Source organism: Protopterus annectens, chromosome 4.part0 (genome assembly GCF_019279795.1).
Source record: "Protopterus annectens isolate FY-2018-M chromosome 4.part0, PAN1.0, whole genome shotgun sequence".
Lineage (NCBI taxonomy): Eukaryota > Metazoa > Chordata > Ceratodontiformes > Protopteridae > Protopterus > Protopterus annectens.
In genome coordinates, this window is record NC_056733.1 from 242,011,678 (window position 1) to 242,034,874 (window position 23,197).

General features: G+C 38.5%; 1 protein-coding gene across 3 annotated transcripts in view; it reads left to right on the plus strand.

The window, feature by feature from the left end:
• The window catches only part of LOC122799279 (EMI domain-containing protein 1-like), a 1,823,504-nt gene that overhangs the window by 1,228,118 nt on the left and 572,189 nt on the right, over window positions 1-23,197 (plus strand). For all 3 annotated transcript variants that reach the window (XM_044068236.1, XM_044068235.1, XM_044068237.1), the window contains one exon: window positions 3,002-3,139. In XM_044068236.1, coding sequence (XP_043924171.1) covers window positions 3,002-3,139 — 138 coding nt within the window. The remainder of the gene's footprint in view (window positions 1-3,001; window positions 3,140-23,197) is intronic.

The following is a 23,197-nucleotide window of genomic DNA, read 5'->3' on the forward strand; positions in this document are numbered from 1 at the left end:
TTTTTTACCGAGTAGCAGAGAGCTGGTGCTTGCCTTTAAAAGTAAGCTGAAGTCTAGAAGTAAAAGCCATTTGGAATCCTATGTTATTATGACTTAAAAAGATCTAGCAGAAAGTTAGTCCTACATGTTGCTTGTATGCTATGGAGATTTTTATATGTCTTTCTCTTTCAGGTAAAATCTTTTTTTATGTGTTCCATTTTTTAATATAGCAACAACATTTTGGTAATTAAAAGTTTTATATACTGTAAATCTGTCTTGATGGGTCTGTTATTTTGTAATACAGTGAAATGTCTATGTGCATACGTAATTTGCAGATTATAAATTGAAGTATACTCATTATGTAGATAGGTTTAATACAATACCTTCAGTAGCCTTCATTATGTTTACTTGGTCAAACCTTTCTTTGAAGTCCTGTAATGCTGATATTATGTCCTCCTGTCTTGCTTCTAGACTTAGCATTTTTTAATCTGTAGTATGTATTTCTCTGGTGCATGTAGACAGATTATTTTCTATGTTGTGGATTTTGACCCCTGAGTCAGATATTCTGCTTTTCATAAATGTCCATTTTTTTAAAATAACTTCTGATAGAAATATGTTAATAGTGTCCAGACATGTGTTGTATTGGTTGTTGTAATGGTAGTAAAGCAAACTCTTGACTTTTATAACAAAACATTGCTCTGTTTTGGAGCATGTATGGATGATTTTCTTCTCTTCTCTTTTTTTTTCTTTACTGCTTGTTTACAACTTTTGCTTGTGTTGTTCATAGGTTCATAGGTAGGTACTAGGCTATTGGCCCAAGGGCCTAAGTAAGCCTAGCCAACAAGGTTCCCTGGCTTGTGCCACCCAAGAAAGTTAATTTCCTGTGCCCCTGTCGAGCAGAGCCACAGAAGTGATCCCCGGGGTGTAGTTCCTATTTCCCATCCACTCATCAAGATTTTTCTTGAAGAGTGCTAATGAGGAACTTTGCTTGACATAGATGGGTAGCTTGTTCCAGAGTATAGGAAGTCTCTGGGACAGGAATCTATCCCTACAGCATGTCCTGTTTATTGTGGTGACAAGGTTTAGGTCCCTAGAGCGTGTAGCTCGGAGGGATTGGGATTTCTTTAGGTGTAGCATGTCCAACACCTCTGGGTTTAACATAGCTTTACATATTAGGCAGAGATCTCCTCGGAGTAAGCGATATGCTACAGAGTAAAGCTGGAGATTTTTGAGACGGTCAGTGTAGGGCATCTGTCTGAGGCCAGTAATCCTCTTTATGGGGTACTTCTGTGACATTTCGAGCTGCTGCAGATATCTTGTGAGGTACATTCCAAAAGGGACGTTGGACTCTATAATGGGTCTAATGAGTGCCAAGTAGAGGGGAACAATGATCTCTTTTTTTTTGGATGAGAACCCTTTTGTGATGAGGTGTGCCACATGGAAGGATTTCCTGACTACTGTGGCGATGTGATTATCAAAGGAGAGACTACTGTCCACCTGGGTCCTAAGGTCTCTTATCACACATTCAGTGTTAAGTAGACTGCCATTTATGTGGTAGTTCATGGGTACCAGAGTTTTTACCAAAGGGGATGACAATGCACTTTTTGGCACTGAGCCTGAGGCCATGCCTCTGACACCAGGCATCTGTCTTAGTGAGGCCCTTCTGTAGGATGTCTACATCATTTGGGGACTCAACTGTGGGTCCTAGTTTGCAGTCATCTGTGAACTTCGTTAGCCAGAGGCCTTCTGTGTTAACCTGTACTTCAGAGAAGTAGATATCAAACAGCAAAGGTCCCAGGACTGAACCCTGTGGTACTCCACTTGTCACTGGTTTGAAGTCAGATTTGGAGTCTGCAACTTTTACAGTGTGGGTTCTGTCAGTGAGCCAGTTGGCAACCCATCTTGTGATGTAGGATTTATACCTAGATTAGTAAGTTTAGCTATAATTCCAGAATGGAGGATGGTGTTGAAAGCCTTGGCGAGGTCAAGATAGGCTGTGTGAACCACCTTACCCTTGTCTACAGCTTTGGTGACTGCGTCAAAGAAGTTGATCAGGTTCAGAAGGCATTATCTGCCTTTCACAAACCCGAAGTGGGTGGGGTCCAGAGTTTGGAGGTTACCAATGTCTTTGTTTTTGAGTTCCATGATGATACGTTCCATGGCCTTGCAGACCAGGCTCGCCAGGCTAATAGGGCGATAGTTTCCAGGATCAGTGGTGACTCCCCCTTTGTGGAGTGGGATAACTGTTGCTGTACACCATTCAGTAGGCACAAAGCCTGACGTAAGACTATGATTGAACATGATGCTTATGTGGGGAGCCATTTCATTCTGAAGTTTGTGTAAAACACACCCTGGGATGTTGTTCGGTCCCATGGATGCTGTGTTTTTGGTTTTAGAGAGTGCAGCTTTTACCTGCATAGATGTGATTACAGGGAATCTGCATTCTTCCTGCATGGGCCCTTTAGGGGGTGAGAAGGGGGTAAAGTTAGCACTGAACCTATCTGCAATATCAGTTGGTTCTGTAATTTCATGCCATTGTGCTGTAACTCAGAGCAGATCTGGGTGCTGCCATTGAGATTCTTGACAGCTATAGAATGCTTTGTGGTTGCCCTTAGAATCAGTGGCAATTTTGTTTTCATAGCTTTTTTCTTTGGTGTATGGTAATTGCTGAGAATTTATTTTTAATACTTTGTCATTCTACTGGGTTGGAATCTAGAATCAGTTTGAAGTTTAAAAGCTGGAAAATACTTTTTGTTGAAACTTCTAGCAAGAAAAATAGAATGGTTATAGGTAATCAGCCATTATATTGATTGAGAGTTCATAGAAGGTATAGTTTCTTTTCAGACTTGCACTTGGTTAAGTAGAGCTGAAGTCTTGAAAATGGGAGTCCTTTTTGATAGTCACTGCTTTAGAGAGGGCAAAATCATGCTATTGAAGTGGAACCATGAGGAATAGTTGCTTACTCTTTGTCAGCCATGTTGACTCCTCTTTTGCTACCATTTTTCTTGTTATTGTTTTACAGGGCCTCCAGGATTACCAGGGCCACCTGGACATGAGGGAAAGGATGGAATGCCTGGAGAAAGAGGCCCCCCTGGACCGTCAGGCCCACCTGGACCTCCTGCTCCTTCAGGACCTCCATTATCACATGCGTTAAATAATAGTAAGTGTCATAACTTTTTCAACCCATGCACAGAATGTTGTATATCAGCTTATGTTTCTGAGAACCTGATGGAAGTTTCACTCACTGCAGAAAAGACTGATATAGACTATACAACATTATCTTTCATTTTGTAGAATTATTAAGCATGTGAAACAAGAACACTACATGAGACCAGAAGTTTAAATTTCTTGTTGATGGTCGCATGTTATGCATATTGTGTCAGTGAGATGCAAATCTAAAGCTCAAGCAGTCCAGTTTAAATTGTTAATTGTACTACATACTTCCTTTCTTGTAGCAGAAATTTAGGGGTAGATTGCAAGTATGGAGTGCCCATCAGACCACATGGATGTTGTCATGTTTTATGCAAATAAAATTATTTGTGCTTTATGTAATATTTGGAGTAACGGCAGGATTGCATCAAAAATGTTTTCCATTATCTGTCTACCTGACAATTATTTGTTAACTGGATAAATAAGCCATTTCATTCATGGACCCTTTTCAGTCATGACCTTTGCCACAGTGGCTAGAATCAGTACATTACAAATTTTGATAGATGGTTTAGTGTAGCATGCTAGCCAGTGTATTTTGTGAGGCGACAGGAAACTGGAGAACCAAGGGAAAACTTACATAGATGTGGAAAGGACATGCAAAACCCAGTTATCAGAAGTCAGAACTGAACCTCAGCCAGTGTGCTTTGAAGTAGGGATATTGCCAATTGTTTTAGAAAACTCTTATTTGTCTGTTGAGTTAGAGGTAAAACATGGTCACAAATGGAATGTGGAGCCAAATATAATACTGTCTCTTTTCTCAGCAGAAGGCATGGCTCCCTTTTATTCCTAATCTTATTGTCCCTTACATGTCGAACCTCTTGCACATGCCTTACAACCAGAGCTGGATCCAGCACTAGAAGACATTGGCAGTTGCACCTGTAAGTAAAAAAATAAACCCTTCCCATACAAACCAACAAGCATTGGGCCCTTGTAGCAGACAACCCCAGAGATAGGCAGGATTGTGTAACGAAGCCCCATTAGAAAACCACATAATAGCCACTTTGCGTAGCCAAGCCATGATCAGAGCAAGTGTCTGTGTGTGCGTGTGTGTGTGTGTGTGTGTGTGTGTGTGTGTGTGTGTGTGTGTGTGTGTGTGTGTGTGTGTGTGTGTGTGTAAAATGCCACAGTTAGTGTCTAGTTACGTGACTTTACTCAGAGTCAAACCCTGATCTTAATTATTGGCAAGCAGATGCCTTAAACCTGCACACCAACTGTCAGGTCTCTTTAATTTTATTTCTTTTTTTCCTTTCGTAAATCACTGAGGATTACAATGTCAGTCAGAGAGTTTGATAGTTGTATTGTTCAGTGTCAGGGGTGTAACAGGTAGCATACTTGCTTTTAGTACAGTAGGCTGTGGGTTCTTTTTCCAAACCAGGTAGCTTAGTTGTTGACACACACCATTTGTTAATGTAACATAGGCAATTTCTTTTTCAAGGGCAGCAGACACTGAATTTGTAGGTGAATTGCTAAAATGCAAAGCTGTTTGTCAGCAGCAACCTGTTTATTAATTACTGTTCTGTTTAATGTGCAATTATTCAGATGACTTTTATTTCAGCAGAGATTGTGCATATTGACTGATGCTGGTGGATTATACTGACAGCAGTCTATGAGTGGCCTTCTATGGTTGAAATGTTCCAAAATGGGTATTTTTGTCATCATTGGTTCATGTGTTTTGTTTCACTGCTTACTGGAAAAGTGTTAAAAACTACAAATTCAAAATATGTGGCTGAGATCATGCGACTTTGTACTGCTTATGTCCAGGAATGAAGGCTTTGCATGCTTAATAACTCACCAGTGTCAGACATCTAATTACATGACTATGTAGCACCTCAAGAGTTGAAGGAAGGCAGTCTTAGATGTAGTCCTTCCTAAGCCCCTTTAATGTCTTTCATATAGCCATTAGAAGAATGTAAGGCTCACCTTCATCTGTGATCTCTTTATATGAAATTAATGTCCTTGTCCCAGTGCACCCACCAAAAGAGGATATTCCTGCAGTCTGTCTGCTGTGGTTCTGTGTGGTCTTATTAGAGCTTCACTTCTTTGGAAGGTTTTCATGTTTGTACTAGCATTGAGATAACTGCTTAATGTTTGGAGTCTGTCACTCTTGCTGTGCAGACCAGCACTGTATTAATCCTTGATGCCTTCCTGTGTTTTTTTGGTGGCTTTTCACCACAGTGTGGGTGTTCCAGGTCTTTTTCCTGACCTGTTAATAAGAGACTGATACATTGCAGCTCATGTCGAATTTCTAGGTCCTGGATTACTAGATGGAGTACCTGTGGGTTATGGATTACTAGGTGGAGTACCTGTGTTAAACTTCGCCCACCATCTGTTACCTCAAGCTGCAAACCTACCCAAATCCTGTCTTAGACTTGCACTTACTCTACATTGCAGTACTAAATTTGGTGTTGTCTATAAAACAAACTTTCTGTTCTTGAACCCCTTAGTATTATGCCAGTGACATATATGTTAAACTGTGCATGTCCTAGGACTGGCCTTTGTGGCACATGCCATAAGATCGGCTCTTGTGACACATGCCTTAGGACTGACCCTAGTGGCACATGTGTTAGGATTAGCCCTTGTGGCACATGCCCTATGAATGGTCCATGGTCTAGGACTGGCTGTTATGACACATGTCCTAGGATTGTGTGCATACCAGAAGCTGCCACTGTTGCCATGGAATCCCCATCCTTACCAGGACCCCTTGTCTTTCCTTTTAGTTACTTTTCCACCCATTTTACCAGCTTCCCTAATGGGTTTCTACAAATGGGAGAGGTGAAGCCTTGTTGAAATCCAGGTAAACTGCATCCATAGGTTTATTGCTATCCTCTTCACTAGTCAACCAGCGACTAAAATAGGTCAGGCTATTTTTACATTTTCTGACTATAGACTTTTGCTTTTTAATGTTCTTTAAAGTCCTCCCCACCTAACCATCCAATGCATTCTACCACCCTTCAGACCTTATTTTTCTATGTTTCTGGCTGGTTTAGCTTTTGCCAGTAGGAGCAAGATTGATGAGTTCTGCAGAATCATTCCTTCTTCTATTTGGCTTTTGTTTCTTGCTATTTTCCTTCCCTTGCATGCGCTTCTTTCACATATTTATTGAGCTGCATGCATGGAGCTTGCAATGAAATCATGGGAGTACATGCATGCATGCATGTCTCCTTGCACACCTTCCAAACAGGTTTCCTGAAAGTGCTACCCTGAAATCGTACAGTTTGGAATAATCTCTGCCACAGCAGAAAAACAGCCATCCTGATGGTATGGCTCAGAAGTCATGCACTTTGGAACTTGACTATCTGCCAGTGTGAGGTGCTGCTTCTGAACTGAGGTCTTTCAAAACTCTCCCCCTTGAAAAGTGAACAGTCTTTGGCCACTTATTACTTCCCTACCCATTCAGCTCCTCTAACACCCCTTGTCACTTCACAAGCTGGGGCCATCTGGGCAGCTGTCAGTGCTTTATGAATTCCATGTTAATTACTGTTCCAGAGGCTATTATGCAATAAGTAACTGGTCTACTTTTTCCTCAAGATTCATTGTGTGATTCTTCCACCACTTAGGCTTTGTTAGCCAAGAAATAATTTCATAGGATTCTTGTTCTTTCCATGAGGCAGTTTTTCTAATCCTTATTGTAGAGATCTGTTGAACAGATCTGTGAGAGGAAATGTTAATATCCTAGATAAACAATTATATATCCTGGGGGTAGACCATCCAGTCCTGTGCCTTCTTCTCCATTGCTACCCATAACACCTTAATAACTCTTTTCTTTTTATTATTTAATCAACTTGCTGTTTTCCTCCTTCCATACCAAAACCAGTCCTTCCTTCTCCTTTGTAAACACTGATGCAGAAAATTAATTGAAAATCTTAAAAAATCCTTCCAAAAATATATGAAAAACTTTAGCAGGAGTCAAGTGCAGGAAAGTACCAAATTTCATTTATTCCTAGACACTCTTACATTTCTTAGAAGATAGGATCCCTAAGTATCTTCCCCCTCCTTTGGTTCATACTCTTCACCGGATGTGCATTGGAATATAGATGACATAAAAATCATTTGCTTTATTTTTTTTTTATTTGTGATTTCAGTCAGCATGTGTCAGCCAGTCCCCCAGTGATCCTAGACAGGCATGGGTTTATTACCATCTAATAACTGCACATGGCAGTGTATGTATAAGGACAGCTGATTCAGTTTTATGTAGTTTGGCACTTGTTTGCATTATTTCTGCCCTAGTACCATTTGTACATTACTTAATGTAATGCTGCTGCAGTACTATATTTCAGGTCTACATCTTCTGTGCGACTAAAATAGGTCAGGCTAGTTTTACATTTTCTGACTATATACTTTTGCTTTTTAATGTTCTTTAAAGTCCTCCCCATCTAAACATCCAATGCATTCCACCACCCTTCAGACCTTATTTTTCTATGTTTCTGGCTGGTTTAGCTTTTGCCAGTAGGAGCAAGATTAACGAGATCTGCAGAATCATTCCTTCCTCTATTTGGCTTTTGTTTCTTGCTATTTTCCTTCCCTTGCATGCGCTTCTTTCACATATTTATTGAGCTGCATGCATGGAGCCTGCAATGAAATCATGGGAGTACATGCATGCATGCATGTCTCCTTGCACACCTTTCAAACAGGTTTCCTGAAAGTGCTACCCTGAAATCGTACAGTTTGGAATAATCTCTGCCACAGCAGAAAAACAGCCATCCTGATGGTATGGCTCAGAAGTCATGCACTTTGGAACTTGACTATCAGCCAGTGTGAGGTGCTGCTTCTGAACTGGGGTCTTTCAAAACTCTCCCCCTTGAAAAGTGAACAGTCTTTGGCCACTTATTACTTCCCTACCCATTCAGCTCCTCTAACACCCCTTGTCACTTCACAAGCTGGGGCCATCTGGGCAGCTGTCAGTGCTTTATGAATTCCATGTTAATTACTGTTCCAGAGGCTATTATGCAATAAGTTACTGGTCTACTTTTTCCTTAAGATTCATTGTGTGATTCTTCCACCACTTAGGCTTTGTTAGAAAATAAATAATTTCATAGGATTCTTGTTCTTTCCATGAGGCAGTTTTTCTAATCCTTATTGTAGAGATCTGTTGAACAGATCTGTGAGAGGAAATGTTAATATCCTAGATAAACAATTATATATCCTGGGGGTAGACCATCCAGTCTTGTGCCTTCTTCTCCGTTGCTACCCATAACACCTTAATAACTCTTTCCTTTTTATTATTTAATCAACTTGCTGTTTTCCTCCTTCCATACCAAAACCAGTCCTTCCTTCTCCTTTGTAAACACTGATGCAGAAAATTAATTGAAAATCTTAAAAAATCCTTCCAAAAATATATGAAAAACTTTAGCAGGAGTCAAGTGCAGGAAAGTACCAAATTTAATTTATTCCTAGACACACTTACATTTCTTAGAAGATAGGATCCCTAAGTATCTTCCCCCTCCTTTGGTTCATACCCTTCACCGGATGTGCATTGGAATATAGATGACATAAAAATCATTTGCTTTATTTTTTTTTTTTATTTGTGATTTCAGTCAGCATGTGTCAGCCAGTCCCCCAGTGATCCTAGACAGGCATGGGTTTATTACCATCTAATAACTGCACATGGCAGTGTATGTATAAGGACAGCTGATTCAGTTTTATGTAGTTTGGCACTTGTTTGCATTATTTCTGCCCTAGTACCATTTGTACATTACTTAATGTAATGCTGCTGCAGTACTATATTTCAGGTCTACATCTTCTGTGCCAGAAAGCTGTGCCTGAGAGAGAGAGAGAGAGAGATCCTTGGCATATGCAATTATCATTTCTGTGAACTTTTCAAGGCCTTATTACTCACTGTTTTGGATTTTGAGTCCTTCTCCATTGTAGACTACTGGAATTGTTTTATTTATTTAATACTGTTTGCTGACAGGGAAAACCTGGAGAGAAAATTCTGGTTAACAAAATCAATATTTCTACTTCTTCAAGTCTTTATTGCAAAATCTTGATGTGGAAACTGTATGCGGAAGTATGTGCAGAGAATATTTAAACTCCTTATAAAAAGGGTATAACTATATCAATTTGTTGGAGATATAAAAAAAGAGATTAAAGCAGATTGGACTCTTATTTTTCTAGGTTGTGAAAAAAATGAATCCATTTTGGAATGACATTATTAATTCCTTTTTAAAAGTTTGTGGTTTGTGGTCTAACTGTAACTTAGAAAAGCCATATTAATAAATTCTGCATTTCCAAAAGAAGTTAATTTTAATCCATATTCATTATTTTGGAGTCTTCTAGCAGTGCTAGAAAAGTGATTACAACAAATGGAACACTGAATCAGTACCTTTGTTTGGAAAATTTTGGGAGTTTGCTGCTATTTTATGTAAAAAAGAAACTGAATTTTTGAACTTTATTATCAGTAAGCAGGAATTCAAAATATAATTGCTGGAACAAACTAGAAATGTTGACCACAAAATATGAAGATTCCTAATTACTTTTTTCATTATTTGTTCAAAGTTTCATTAATTCTCATATTGTTTATCTTGTAATCAGTTAATCTTCCTTTCTTTGTAAATATGTTAATAATTCAAATAAAAAATGTTTTTCCAATAAACATCTGTATTAAATTATCACGTATGACTTAGGCCATCTTACATTTATATAAATGAAACACAAACAGCATTGACACCACCTTAGCTGCAAACATTATACATCACAGACACCACTGAAACAACTGTAGTTGCAAACATTATACATCACTTATAATCTGTCCAGTCATTGTCAGTTAAGTGTCATATGGCTCATTCAAATCCTGCCTCTTAAACTTCATTATTTCTCTGCATATATTGTTCCCATTATTCTCACTTTTTTCCTATATAGTTTGCTCCTTCCCTCTTCTAAAGATCCCAATTCCAGTTGTTTTATTTATATTATTATATTCACTACTTCTAATAAAATTGGTCTACACTTTGATTTCCATTTTCTAGTAATTCCTTTTTTGGCAGCCACCATAATTATACTCAGCAAAGCTTTACTATGTCTAGGCAATTCTGATTCTGTTCCAGTTCTGTACCATAGCTCAAAAAATCATCTCCCAGTCAATCCAATCCATTCACCCAGCAATTCCAACACAGTGGTCTACAGGGAATCCCTAAGGTCTACCAGCTCACTACACTCCCAAAAAATATGTTCCCAGCCACTTCTTTCTTGCCTGTCACACCTCCAACATTTACTATCTACCCAAGGAAAAATTATTTGGAGTCTACTTGGGGTATAAAAATACCTATGTAAACACTTCCAGGCAAAGATCTTAATCTTCTAAGACTTTGTTGCATATTTGGGAGATACACATATATCCCCCCCATTGTCTCTTTGTGAATTGTTTATCCAGTTTCTCTTCCCAATCCTTTCTAAGCTCCTCTGATTGATAATAGTTATCATGCAATATTTTATATGTCCTACTAATTATTCCTTTTTAATGGTAGCTTCTGTTCTAGATTCTATTAAAAACTTTACCAGTTCTGGGCTTTCATTTACGAGTCCCCTATTTCTTTCTCTTTGTCTATACTCTGATATCAATCCTTGATAGGAAAGGCAATCTGTAACCTGCACTCCAAATAAGTTCTTTGCCTCTTCCCATTCTATTACCTTTCCCTTTCTAGTTATTTGCTCCAAATACCTTGATTCCTTTTCCAGTTTTCTCCAATAAATTCCAACCCCTCTTGCTTATTATCTGTATCCCTAACCCAGTGGCGGCTGGTGACTTCAAATCAAAGGGGAGCTGCAGAAGACAGGTGAATGGGTGGGGTCAATGGGAAGGGGTGTGGACAACTAGAAAGGGGAGGAGCTATGCTCAAAACCACAAAAACTGTAACTTTAATTAAATTGCCCTGGGTGCCAAACCGTCATTATGAGAGTCCAGTCAAGCCAAAATGAAGTGTAGAAGAAAAAACAATATTTCAATGCATTGGCTGCATGACAGCTTACTTAATATCTAGATGGAAACAAAAAGGTTGTGAGGCATGAACAAATAAATTACTTTTTAAATACATTACTAGAATGCCAAAAATCAAGTATAAGAAAAACAAGCAGCAGTCAACGCAAACCACTTCTCCTTGCACTGCAGTTCTAATTATAATTTATATTCAGCTTTATTAAAGTACCAAGTAACATGCTGAAAGTACTCAAAAAATTCAAAAAGTGTGTTTCCAACCAATAAGCAAAACAGAAAAAAGTCCAATCTTTCTGTGGTGAAGAAAACAGTATTTAATAATTCCACAAACAGGCAAAATAAGCGCTTTCGTCTTGAGCACAAGACTTCATCAGATGCCATTTTCAAAAAAACAACTCATATATATATATATATATATATATATATATATATATATATATATATATATATATCACAACCAATTGATTAATTAAAACAATTCATAAATAGAATAATTACATAATTAGTTAATTGAATAATATTGTTTTTTTTTTTGTTAAAAAGCACACTGATTCACTGCTAAAATACAACATATAAATGAAGCCTTTTCCTGAATCCTCACAAAGTTGAAAAGGGTGTGTATCAGTATTTTTTGTGGTGGATATAAAAAAATAGTTTATACTTGTGAAGCTTTCAAAAATAATACTGGTTTAATGGAAATATATTCATTAAGTCCTGGGTAGGTGCTAGATTTAAACCTAAGCTGCCACCTCAACTCTCTGTTCAATAAAATGTTTCTAATGTCCCCTCCCCTGGAATTGTTTCTTACAATATATATGATCCCAAACTTGAAAATACTATATATATATATATATCTATATATATATATATATATATATATATATATATATATATATATATATATATATATATATATATATACCCCAATGTATGTTAGCTTTCATAATATATAGGCAGTTAGCATATACACCGTTTTCTTAAGTGCTAAATAAAAAATGTTTCCACCAAACCAATAACTTCCTAATTTCTTACATAATTTCTCTGCATTGTCCTATTGTACCTTCACATTCTCCAAGTTTCACTTCCCATGCACTTATTTATTTTATGGTGTAATATATGCCATTCATTTTCTTCATTTCACCAAGACCCTCATTTTCCAAATTGTTTAGCTGTAATGCAGTTTTTTAACAAATTTTTCAATCTTTACTACAATCTCACTCATCAAAACCTTATTTTAGCCACAATAATCAAGTCATCTGCATATGACAAATATGCATATATTGCAGTTCATTTCTCCATCTCCCATCATTCTACTGTCATGCTATCAATGCACATTTGTACTAATGCTTTTATAAGAATAAAGAAAGACACATGCTTAAGGGGCAACCTTATTTAATTCCTCTTATTATTTTTTTTTTTTACTTTTCTTCCTATCCATCATTTACTATAACTTGTACCCAGGATTTTTTATATCTAATTCTTATTACATTCACTGCATTTCCCCAGTCCCACATACCTCTAATATCTTCCACATTGCCTCATGGCTCACCCTGTCAAGTGCTTTTATCACATAACATATTTATTTAGTTTTATTTGTTTAACAATTTGATGACCAAAATGGTGGGCTGGTCCAGATACACTTTGCAGCCATGACCCAAGCTCTGTGGGAGCAAAAGCTATAAACCTAGAAGCAAGTATTAGTTAAATCACAGCAAACAGTACATATACATATACATATATATATACATATACATATACACATTATGGTTCAAGTATTATATACAGTGTAGAGTAAAATAATCAGATTAGAGCAGTATACTCATTATTTACCAAGATTGCAATACACTGGTGGATGAACTACAGACTATATTCAGAATTTTTTTTTTTTTTTTGAGAGGGACATTAGCCTTGCCAGCCAAGTAAAGGTCAGCATGTAGAAGTCTGCAGGAGTGAGAGACGCAGATAGGATAGTAATAGGGCTCTTATATGCTCTGCATAGCTTAGTAATACATGAGATTTCCTTGAATAAGCATTGTGGTTCCATGTCTCTAGGTCGAAGAGGATAGCAGAGGTGCTAGCAATCAGTGAGCTGCCTCATGACGGAACATGCCAGACATTTAGGACAGTGTGATCCAGCCTTGGAAAAAATAAATGATGTCCTTTGTTTCAGTCTTCTCGTGCAGGTCACATGTCCTAATATTTGATATTCCGTTCATGTTTCCATACCTTTTTTCAGTTTTCATGAATGGGGATTGTGTTTGACTTTTGAAGTATTCATTTTGCTCTTTAATTAGTTGCAGCCTTAGATTATACTTCATTGAAGCCATTTCCAAGGTGTGAAATTTAGTCACACACTGCCAGCAGTTCTTTTATTTGTCTATGCTACTGCATTGTTAGCGCTCTAAAATCCAGTAACAAGATTTCTGAATTATTTGCTCGTCCCAGTATTGAGTTATTCCTGCATTATTTTAACCATCCTGCATGGCCTTCTTATCTCTGTCAAAAATGTGTGGGAATATGAGGTTGTTATCTTAATAGATTTGCTGATAATCATAGCTGGCTTTGAACTGATCATGCATGGGGTTTGCTTGCACCCCATTCACTTAAAATGTTTGCTATTGTTGAGATAGACATTCTTTAGACAAGTATTAAAATGGGTAGATATGAGCCTCCCATGAAGAAGTCTCTCCTACAGGATGTTTTAGATTTATACCAGTTCTGCCTATAGTTTCTATCATCCCTGTCATTATCAGCAAAGTGGGTGTTAAGAAGCTGGTAGTGTACAAGTCATCTTACATTTCTATAAACTTAGATGAATATAAACCTTATATTTAGAAACAAAAAAAGTAAACAAAATCCATTCACAAATTCTATAACAATTCAATTGATTATTCAGAGAGCAGTAACTGCTGATGTTCTTACATTCACTGCTGCAGTGTTCTTACCTATATAGGATTCCTTGCCACAGAAGCCCAACATCTGGCCAGTCTTCCAAAGACTTCTGAATTTAAAAAGTATGCCAAACATCACCAAATGCACCCTGTGTAACATAGGGCATAAAGGTGAGATTTAGGCGTACCAAAAACAGAGCTCTTTGCCACCAGTCTGTACATATCTTTTACACTATCTGTGTGTTTACCCTGTATCCGTTTTCTGCCAGCTGAACCCAATTTCATTCTCCGGGGATTTCCTATGCCTGTTTCTTGTTTTTGCAAGATAAGTGCCCCATTGAGGATTTTGTTTTTTCTTGTTTTTTGTGTTCCTTGAGTGGGAGATAGATTCCCCATAGATACTGCCATGATAAGTATTTTTTTCACTTAGGTGTTCTCATGACCATACATCTAGTTCTATTTGTAAGGCATTTGTTTCAAAAACCCTTCACAGTAGATTTCTTCCCTTTCCTTGTATCTTGAGAACCAGTGTCTTAGGCTACTGGCTAAAGATACTATGGAAGGAATCTCCTGTCCTGAGGGTCAGCTGTTAAGAGAAGAAGAACATGGAAAAGGGTACAACCAGAATCTTCCACTGTCCAGCCTCTGCCAGATGTTTCTCCTGAGGTGAATTATGTGCCCAGTGCCTTGCCCGGCTGTGTTGTCAGATTTCTCTGCCTCGACCATGTTGGAGGCTGGTGAAGATCCTGCTGGCAACATGTCCGAAGAGGCTTTGCAGGCATCTGTCTTGGACGTTCAGAGGGAACCACTGTTGATTTTTTCTGAGGGGTCTAGGGGAGTTCCTCAGTTTCTAGTTGAGGAAGAAGTTCCTGCTACAGTTCTCGACTGTCATCCTGGATATGTGCCTTCTCAGGACATTCCCTTAAAAATGAAAAAAAAAAAAAGAAACAAATTTCTTCTGCTTCTAGTGATCCAGAAAGTGAGTAGCAGGCTTTTACTCAGGAGTTATTTTCTGCCATAATGTCCTTAAAGCCTCCTCATGTGGTTTCAGTTCCTACTCTTAAAAGGCTTAGAGACCAGGATTCTTCTGAGGATGAGTTGGATTCTGCTGATGAATACCTAACTTATTCTACTCATATTCTTTCTCCTTTGGACTATGGATCAGAGGAAGAGGAATCTATTAGTCCTGCTGTTCCTTTGGGGGCACACTCTCTAGGATGATGGATTTTTTTAAGTGGGATTGTACTTAGGTTTGTGATATCCATAAAAGGTACTATGAGTTGTTGCAGTTGGACTCTCCTAAACCTGCGACTTTTCCTCCTGTCTTGGCTGCTTTACTGAATGCTTTCTCCAATGCCTCTCAGGGGCCTGATTCTGTCCCCCTTGCTCCTAAGAAACCTGATAGGTTTTATAGGGTTCTTGAGGATTATTCTTTTTATATAAATGTCCTGTTACTGACCCTTCAGTAGTTTCTGTAGCCTTTGATAAGCTGTCTCAATTGCTTCCTTGGCCCAAGTTATTGTCTTCTGACAAGGACAGCAGAACCATGGACAGGCAGGGCAAAAAGATTTACACTTCTGCTACCCTCTCAAGTCGTTCATCACTCTATTAAATGTAGTTATGACGCAGTGGATGTCTCTTCTAGGGATGCTGTTTTTGGTTCATTTATGAAGAGGTAATCTTGGCTTTGGCTTCATCCTCTACCTGATGATATTAAATCTAAATTGATGGATGCTCTTCTGGATTCTAAACTTTTGTTTGGGGAAGCTGCAGCTGGTTTGTTTAAGTCTCTTCAGGATAAGGTTAAGGCCTTACGGGAACTTAAATGTGTTTGTTTCTCCTGTACCTAAATTTCAGATAAACTACATTGCCAAGCCTGCCATTGTTCATCAGAAGCCTTCCTTTCTGGACAAATCATATGCTGTATGAGTATTCGTCCTTTCCTAGCCACATTCCTCTTTTTCTTCACCTTTCTCTTTCTCTGCCAGTTTGGCTACAGATCACTCAGGATTCTTGGGTTCTGTCGATCATTTGTCAAAGGTACTTCATGGTCTGGAAATCCCATCCTCCATTTATGGACATTCCTCAGCCTCCTCGGGAACATCTTCCCTTTTTACCAGATGTTCGTCAGGATCACTTGTCTCAGGGTACTATTCAAGAGGTGCCTATGTCCCAAAGGGGGGAAAGGTTTCTACTCCCGACTGTTTCTAGTGCTCAGAAAAGAGGGCACTTGGAGACCTGTTCTAGACCTGTTCATCTAAATTTTCTAATGGTACCTTCCTTTTGGATGTTGTCCCTTCAGATTCTGTTTCCTGTCTTGTTCCCTCAGTCCTATATGGTGTCTCTGGATCTCAAGGATGCTTATCTCTATATTCTGATCCGTCCTGTTTTCAGGAAGTTTTTGGATTTCTCTGTTGCTTTCTGGCATTTTCAGTTCTGTGCTTTGCCCTATGGCCTTTCTACTGCTCCAAGGGTTTTCACCAAATGCCTTGCTCCTGTGATTGCCTTATGCAGACTTCAAGGAATCCAAATATTTCCTTTCTTGCATGACTTGTTGATTCAGGCTTCCTCTGCAGAGACCCATTTACAAAATCTTCATTTTGCCAGATCCTTTTTTCAGAGCCTGGATTCACTATAAATTTCAAAAAGTCTTCTCTGACTCCTTCTCAGGATCATGCTTTCCTGGGTTGCAGGATTCACATGGTGCCAATGCTTGCATCACTGCCCCCACCAGAGGCCTTAACTCTCATTTATTTCTTTCACACCCTTCTTGCTCTGGCTTCCATTACTGCCAGGGAGTTTCTGAGAGTTCTGGGTTTCAGGGCATCCACCATTCCAATGCTTCCTCTGGCCAAACTTTATATGAGAAAGTTTCAGTGGTTTCTGAAGTTAGTGTCACTTCAACATGCTCATCCTCTAGAATGTGTAGTTCCTCTTCTTCCTTGCCTCAGACAGGAACTTCTATGATGGATTCAGCAGTTGTTTCTTAATCCAGGGATCCATTTTCATTCCCACTTCCCTCTCAGAAATTGTTCAGAGATGCCTCAGACATGGGATGGGGGACAAGTTTTGGCTCCCTAAAGGTACAGGGAGTGTTGTTGCCGTATTAGCAGAAGGAGCACATCGTTGTCAAAGAGATGAGAACTCTTCTGTTAGCTTTTCAGGCCTTTCAGTCACTGTTCAGGCAGTTTATATCCCTTCTGGTCAGAACATTGTGACAAATACTCTGAGCAGGTTCTGAACTCAGGAATGGCTGATTATAGCATGTCTCATCCTATTTTCACCAGTGGGTATTTTTCAACACTGTTTCTTTGCCCATTGAACACACTTGCCCCAAGTCACTAAGTCCTGTGCAAATTCATATGCATCATAACATCTTGTTTCTGTTAAGGCTAACATAACAGCACTACATTGATTCTCATATTACACAGGACTGCTGACTTCAAACTCACTTGGATCACACACAGCTTTTAAACTTCCACTTGTATTTGTATTTCTATCCAAACCTTTTGGACAAGCAAAGTTTTTAATTTCATCATAACACTCACTTGGATGTTTCTTTGGTTTACCAGTCATGTATAAACAATGCAATGTCAATTTAACCTATCAGCTATTTTAATGTTTCATTTTATTATTTGGCTGTTCATTTGCTGAAAACAGTCTCAATTGTTTCTTAATGCAACTCAGCTCTAACCAAACATGTGACTAATTAACATCCTCATTTAAACAGTTGCCTCACTGCAGGCAACTGTTGTTCTTGAAAAGTGTTCTTGGCATTTTCTGCTAGATGGGTGTCTGATTTTGCTGTTTTGTACCTACTTTGTTGAGTTTTTTTTCATACTTTGGTCATGCATAGGCAACTTAGAGTTATGATCTTTGGGACTTTGTACCAACTGTCTATTTTTCTTAGATTTTTAAGGCCACTTGGCAACTAATAAAGGACTTACCATTTTACTAGAGCTATTGGTTCTTCTGGTACTTTTCAAAGGTTCTGGAACTACTCTTCTTGGTGTTATCTGTAAAATCTTACCATAACGACAGATGTCCTTACCTTCACTGCTGCACTATTCACTCTCTCCCTCTTTACATTCCTGGATATGCACATTACCTCTTGAGTTTTGGTAAGCCTGAACATCACCTTTATGTCCTACGTTATGTAGGGTATGTATGGTTACATTCGACATAGCTTTTAAATTCAGAAGTCTTTGGAAGACTGGCCAGATGCCGGGCTTCTGCAGCAGGGAATCCCATATAGTTAAGCATACTGCAGCAGTGAAGGGAAGTATATCTACCGATATGGAAAGATTTTACACAACTGTACTTTGCAGACTAAGATATAGAACAAAAATGAAGAAGAAATGAAAGAAAATGTTCCCCGTTTTAAGGAGGATTGCTGTACTTCAGACATGAAATTTGCCATTGAATACTTATGATATGTTATAATCATGCATCTCAAGACTCCAGAATTTAAATGACTGTTCAGATTTCTGTTCATAGTTTAGTCTATTCTTCATAAAATTTGTGGTTTTCTGGCAAATCGTTGAGGATTGAAGTCAGTAATTAATGACAGACATTTGAGTTTCAAACTTCGTCATTCTGAAAATGTATGCTAATGCAAAACATATTATTCTAGCAACTTTCTAAGGTTATAAGAGTAATACATAAAATCTGTCCCCGATTATGGGCCTTTGTATTGCTGTTATTTTTGGCTTTGTCCAGAATTTTTGTGTAAGAGATTGGAAGGTATGCTTATAATGAATATAAATTGACACTCCTTCAGACAGAAATTCAGTTCTGCAAAAAGCTAAAAGTTCAACTACTTAAGTTCATCATATGTCATTTTACATCATGTCTGTTTGTAACTGTGTTTCTGACTGCAAGACTCTGACTCATTAATACCTAGCCTCAGTGGAATGTCACACCTGCAGAGTTCCTGGATGTACTTTTGCCTGAACTAAGTTACTGAAAATATAGTTTTGTAACCTGCCCATAAACAAATGTACATATCTTGGGAACTGTAAAAGTTACAAAGAAAGTAATATGAAAGTTCTTCGACACACACTTCTCTTCGCTAGTGATACTAATATGTCAGCCAGACATAATAGAGATTTTATATTGAACAAGTAATTAGATAATACATACATTTTATTATTATGATTATACAAACAGCTTTTAATAGCTCTTCAACCATAGCAGCAAGATCCCAACTATGAGTGTGACTTTTGTTCATGCAGATGTGTTCATTGGTTTGCTGCAAATCAGTTTTGAGATGTTTGCAAAATTATGATTTATTTGCTTACTTGCAAGTTTAATGTATAAATAACTGCCAATCAATGGTAGTTAGAAGCCAGCTATTAATGCAAAACTTTCAGGCATTATGTATGTTTTCATTTGATGCCATGGAGTACCATGTAAACACATTCTGGTTCATGATATTAATATAATTATTAACAGATGACATACATTCATAATATTCCAGGAGAATATCTCACATTTTTCTCAGGTACTGATAACCCTATCGAGCTGATGAGCCATTCCTGACCTGTATTCTGACTAGTCATATAAATGCTGTTGTGAGATATTTACAAAAATGTAATAATGTACAGTATATATGCATATTTTATTGCTAAACAAGCACAAGTGTAGGCAGAGTGGTGACAGTTAGACATCAGGTAACAGTGGCAACCTTTCCAGGATTATTGTTCAGTATTCGGTGATGGAAAAGATAAACTCAGGCCTAAATCATATGCCATTTAAGTGTTTGCAGCTGTTGAAATATGGATAATACCCCCTTTCATCAAACCTTCTAAATATTAATGATTTAAAGGTTATCAAGCTCTATACTCTCTTTATATGCACTAGGAGGGCATTCTGCAATCTAGCCACTCTATAAAAGAAAAACAAATAACAGTACTTTAAGGAAGTTCTTATTGCTGACAGAAAATAAGGATATTATTATTTTTGGTATCCAATAAATGTCACACAAATTCTACCCCTAATGGGGTGGTCAAGTTTTCATTTTTGTAACAGTTGAAGATCAGGAAAATGTCTCCCTTTAAAGATCATGCACAAATATGTTTTACACATATGTATAGCCCTTCTCTTTCTTCTGAGATGGCAGGATGGCTTCCTGCTCTGTAAATACAATTTACTGGATCTTCTATTGTTTTGTTTTACTTTTATTTCTTGCTCTTAAAATTTGGCTGCCCAGTAACTTATGAGGGGAAGTACTTCCTGTCTTTGCATCATCACACTTGTCACTTCCTCTGTTTTGTTGTAAGTAAATATCATGTTAATGCTGCACACGGCTGACGTAGGTCCTTTTACTAATGGAACAGGCTTTGTATTAGCATGCAATTACCCGGGTAAAATGAACTACAAATGAAACTATCTAGCATCAATGCCCTACTGTAATTGTCAGTGATTTACTAGAAAACTGAAACTTTTGCAAGGGATGGATAGGGTAAAATGGAGGCAAACTCTAGGACATTTTCCAAAGCTAATAGATAGATGAAAGGTAAAATTCAGAGACATTAGGCAAAATCAGAGACAACTTAGATATATGAACTTTTTGCTGCATGTGATGTGCTTGTGTGACATGTAACAGAAGTAGCCTTCATAGGTTCATAGGTTGGTACTAGGCTATCAGCCCTAGGGCCTATACAAGCCTAGCCATAACAATTCCCTGGCTATTTCTTCCCACACTATTTACTTTCCTGGACCCCTGTCTAGTAGGATGACTGATGTGATCCCTGGGGTGAATTTCCTTTCTCCCATCCAATCATCAAGGTTCCTTTTGAAGAGGGTGAAAGAGGCGCTCTGCTTGACATGTATGGGCAGTCTATTCCACAGTCTGGGGAGTCTCTGGGTCAGGAACCTATCCCTCCAGCATGTTTTGTTTATTGTGATGACAAGGTTTAGATCCCTGGAGCATGTGGATCTGAGGGATTGGGATTTCTTTAAGTGTAGCATGTCCAACAGCTCTGGGTTTGACATGGCCTTGTATGTTAAGCAGAGGTTGCCTCTGAGTAGACGATATGCGACAGAGTATAGCTGGAGCTTTTTAAGGCAGTCAGCATAGGTCATCTGCTTTAGGCCTGTGATTCTTTTAGTGAGGTATTTCTGTGGCCATTCCAGTTGTTGCAGATGTCTTCACATTTGTTTTCACTTAAATGGAACACATAATGCATGGGGCTTTGAAGACCAGATTAACCAGCAATGTGTAATTAACCTTAAGATTGAAAATTAGACAAAAATACAAATAAAACTGCCCCAATCTGAATTTCTGTCTGTATGCCTATCTCCCTCTTGCTGACTAGGTAATAAAACTCTGCTGACCCCAAAATTATGTCTACTAGAAATACATTGTAAAATATCTTTCATTAGCTCATAACATTTCTTAAGCTCATGCCTCAAATGAATTTTAAAGCTCAGTCCAGAATTCAACATTACCACAATGTCCCTTGAGCAATTTTGGGTTGGTTGTATGCATATGGACATCTAGGATTTTTTGCTCTAAAAAAAATGGGGTGGCATAGCCATCCTCTACTCATGAAAATCTTAACCTGATACCAATTACCATCTATATTCCCAGCTTCTACCCAGCTGAACTAATTATCCTTAATTGTCATATAAACTCTCACAAGTAATTTGCCATCACCTCCACATATATCCCCCGGGCAATAATATCCAACTCCTGAACATATCCTCTCCTGGTTTTCCCAAAATATACCTTATGAAACTCTCATACTTGGAGATGTCGACATTGGTTGAACTAAACTAACAGATGACTCTCCACAAATGTGCTTTAACCTATATGGATTCCACCAACTAATATCATCCCCACCCGCTTGCACAAAACCTCTTCTTCCAAATTTACTATCAACTGGAGCCTCACAAACTCCCCTAACCTCTACCATAGCCCCTGTACCTTACCAGATACATTAAGTGACCATCTTCCCACCTCCATCCAAAGACACATTACTCAATTACCCAAAACGCAGTCCTACAGAGACTGCCATAAACTATCTAACTTTAATGCCAGCGTATTTAACTCCATATTATCTAATTGGTCCTTTCTTAAGCAACTTCCTGTCAGTGACGTTGTCCTAAAATTTAGCCACATTTTCCTAGAAACTCTCAACTCCCTTGCCCCCTCCAGAAGAATTAGAATTAGAATTAAAGCTATTTACACCCCCTGGCTGTCTAAAGAGACCAGATCACTTATGCACAGAAGAGATAGTGTTTGGAAAGCCTGAACCAAATCCAAGGCACCACCCGTGTTCCAAACCTACAGGGAACTCAGGAATCTTTTCAAAAAACAAATCAACAATGATAAAGAATCATACTACAACTCTCCCCAACTAAACTGCAAATCCAATCCACATAAATTCTGGACTACCCTTAACAAAATTCTCTGGTCGCCCTACCACTTCCTTCCCTTTCCCAGATAACACTCCACTGGAAAGTGCTACCCTTCTCAACAATCACTTCATTGATACTGTCGAAAGATTACACATACTAGCCAAAACACTAACACTCCTTGTACCCCTTCCAACTCTGTGAACAAAAACCTCTTTTCTTTCCAACCTGTTTCTGCCACTTACATCAAATCACTTCTGCTCAAACTCAAACCCTGCTCTCCCTCCTCTGACAACCTCCCACCTCTGTTACTCAAACTAGCTGCTGAATCGTCAGCCTTCCCAGTATCCATACTAATCAGTAGATCCATTCAAGAAGCTACAGTCCCTGACATTTGGAAATCCTTCTTCACCATCTCTCTGCATAAATGGGGGAATTCTACTGACCCATCTAACTACAGACCCATAGACATTCTTTCCCCACTATCTAAAATACCTGAAAACTGCATTCATACTCCGCTACTAAATTTTCTCCTTCAGGAAAACCTTCTCACAACCACTCAACATGGTTTTCAATCATACCATAGCACATCTACTGCCCTCCTATCTTTTACCCATAAAGTAGCAGAGGCCAGAGATAACCAGCTCGTATGCTACCTTTTCCTCGACTTCTCCAAAGCCTTTGACACTGCCTCTCACCCTGTTCGTCTATCTAAACTTGCTAACCTCAGTCTCTCCCCTCCTTCACTTCAATGGCTCACTAGTTACCTATCCAGTAGGCAACAGTCTGTCAGATGGCTCTCTTACTGTTCCCCCTTTTTTCCCAG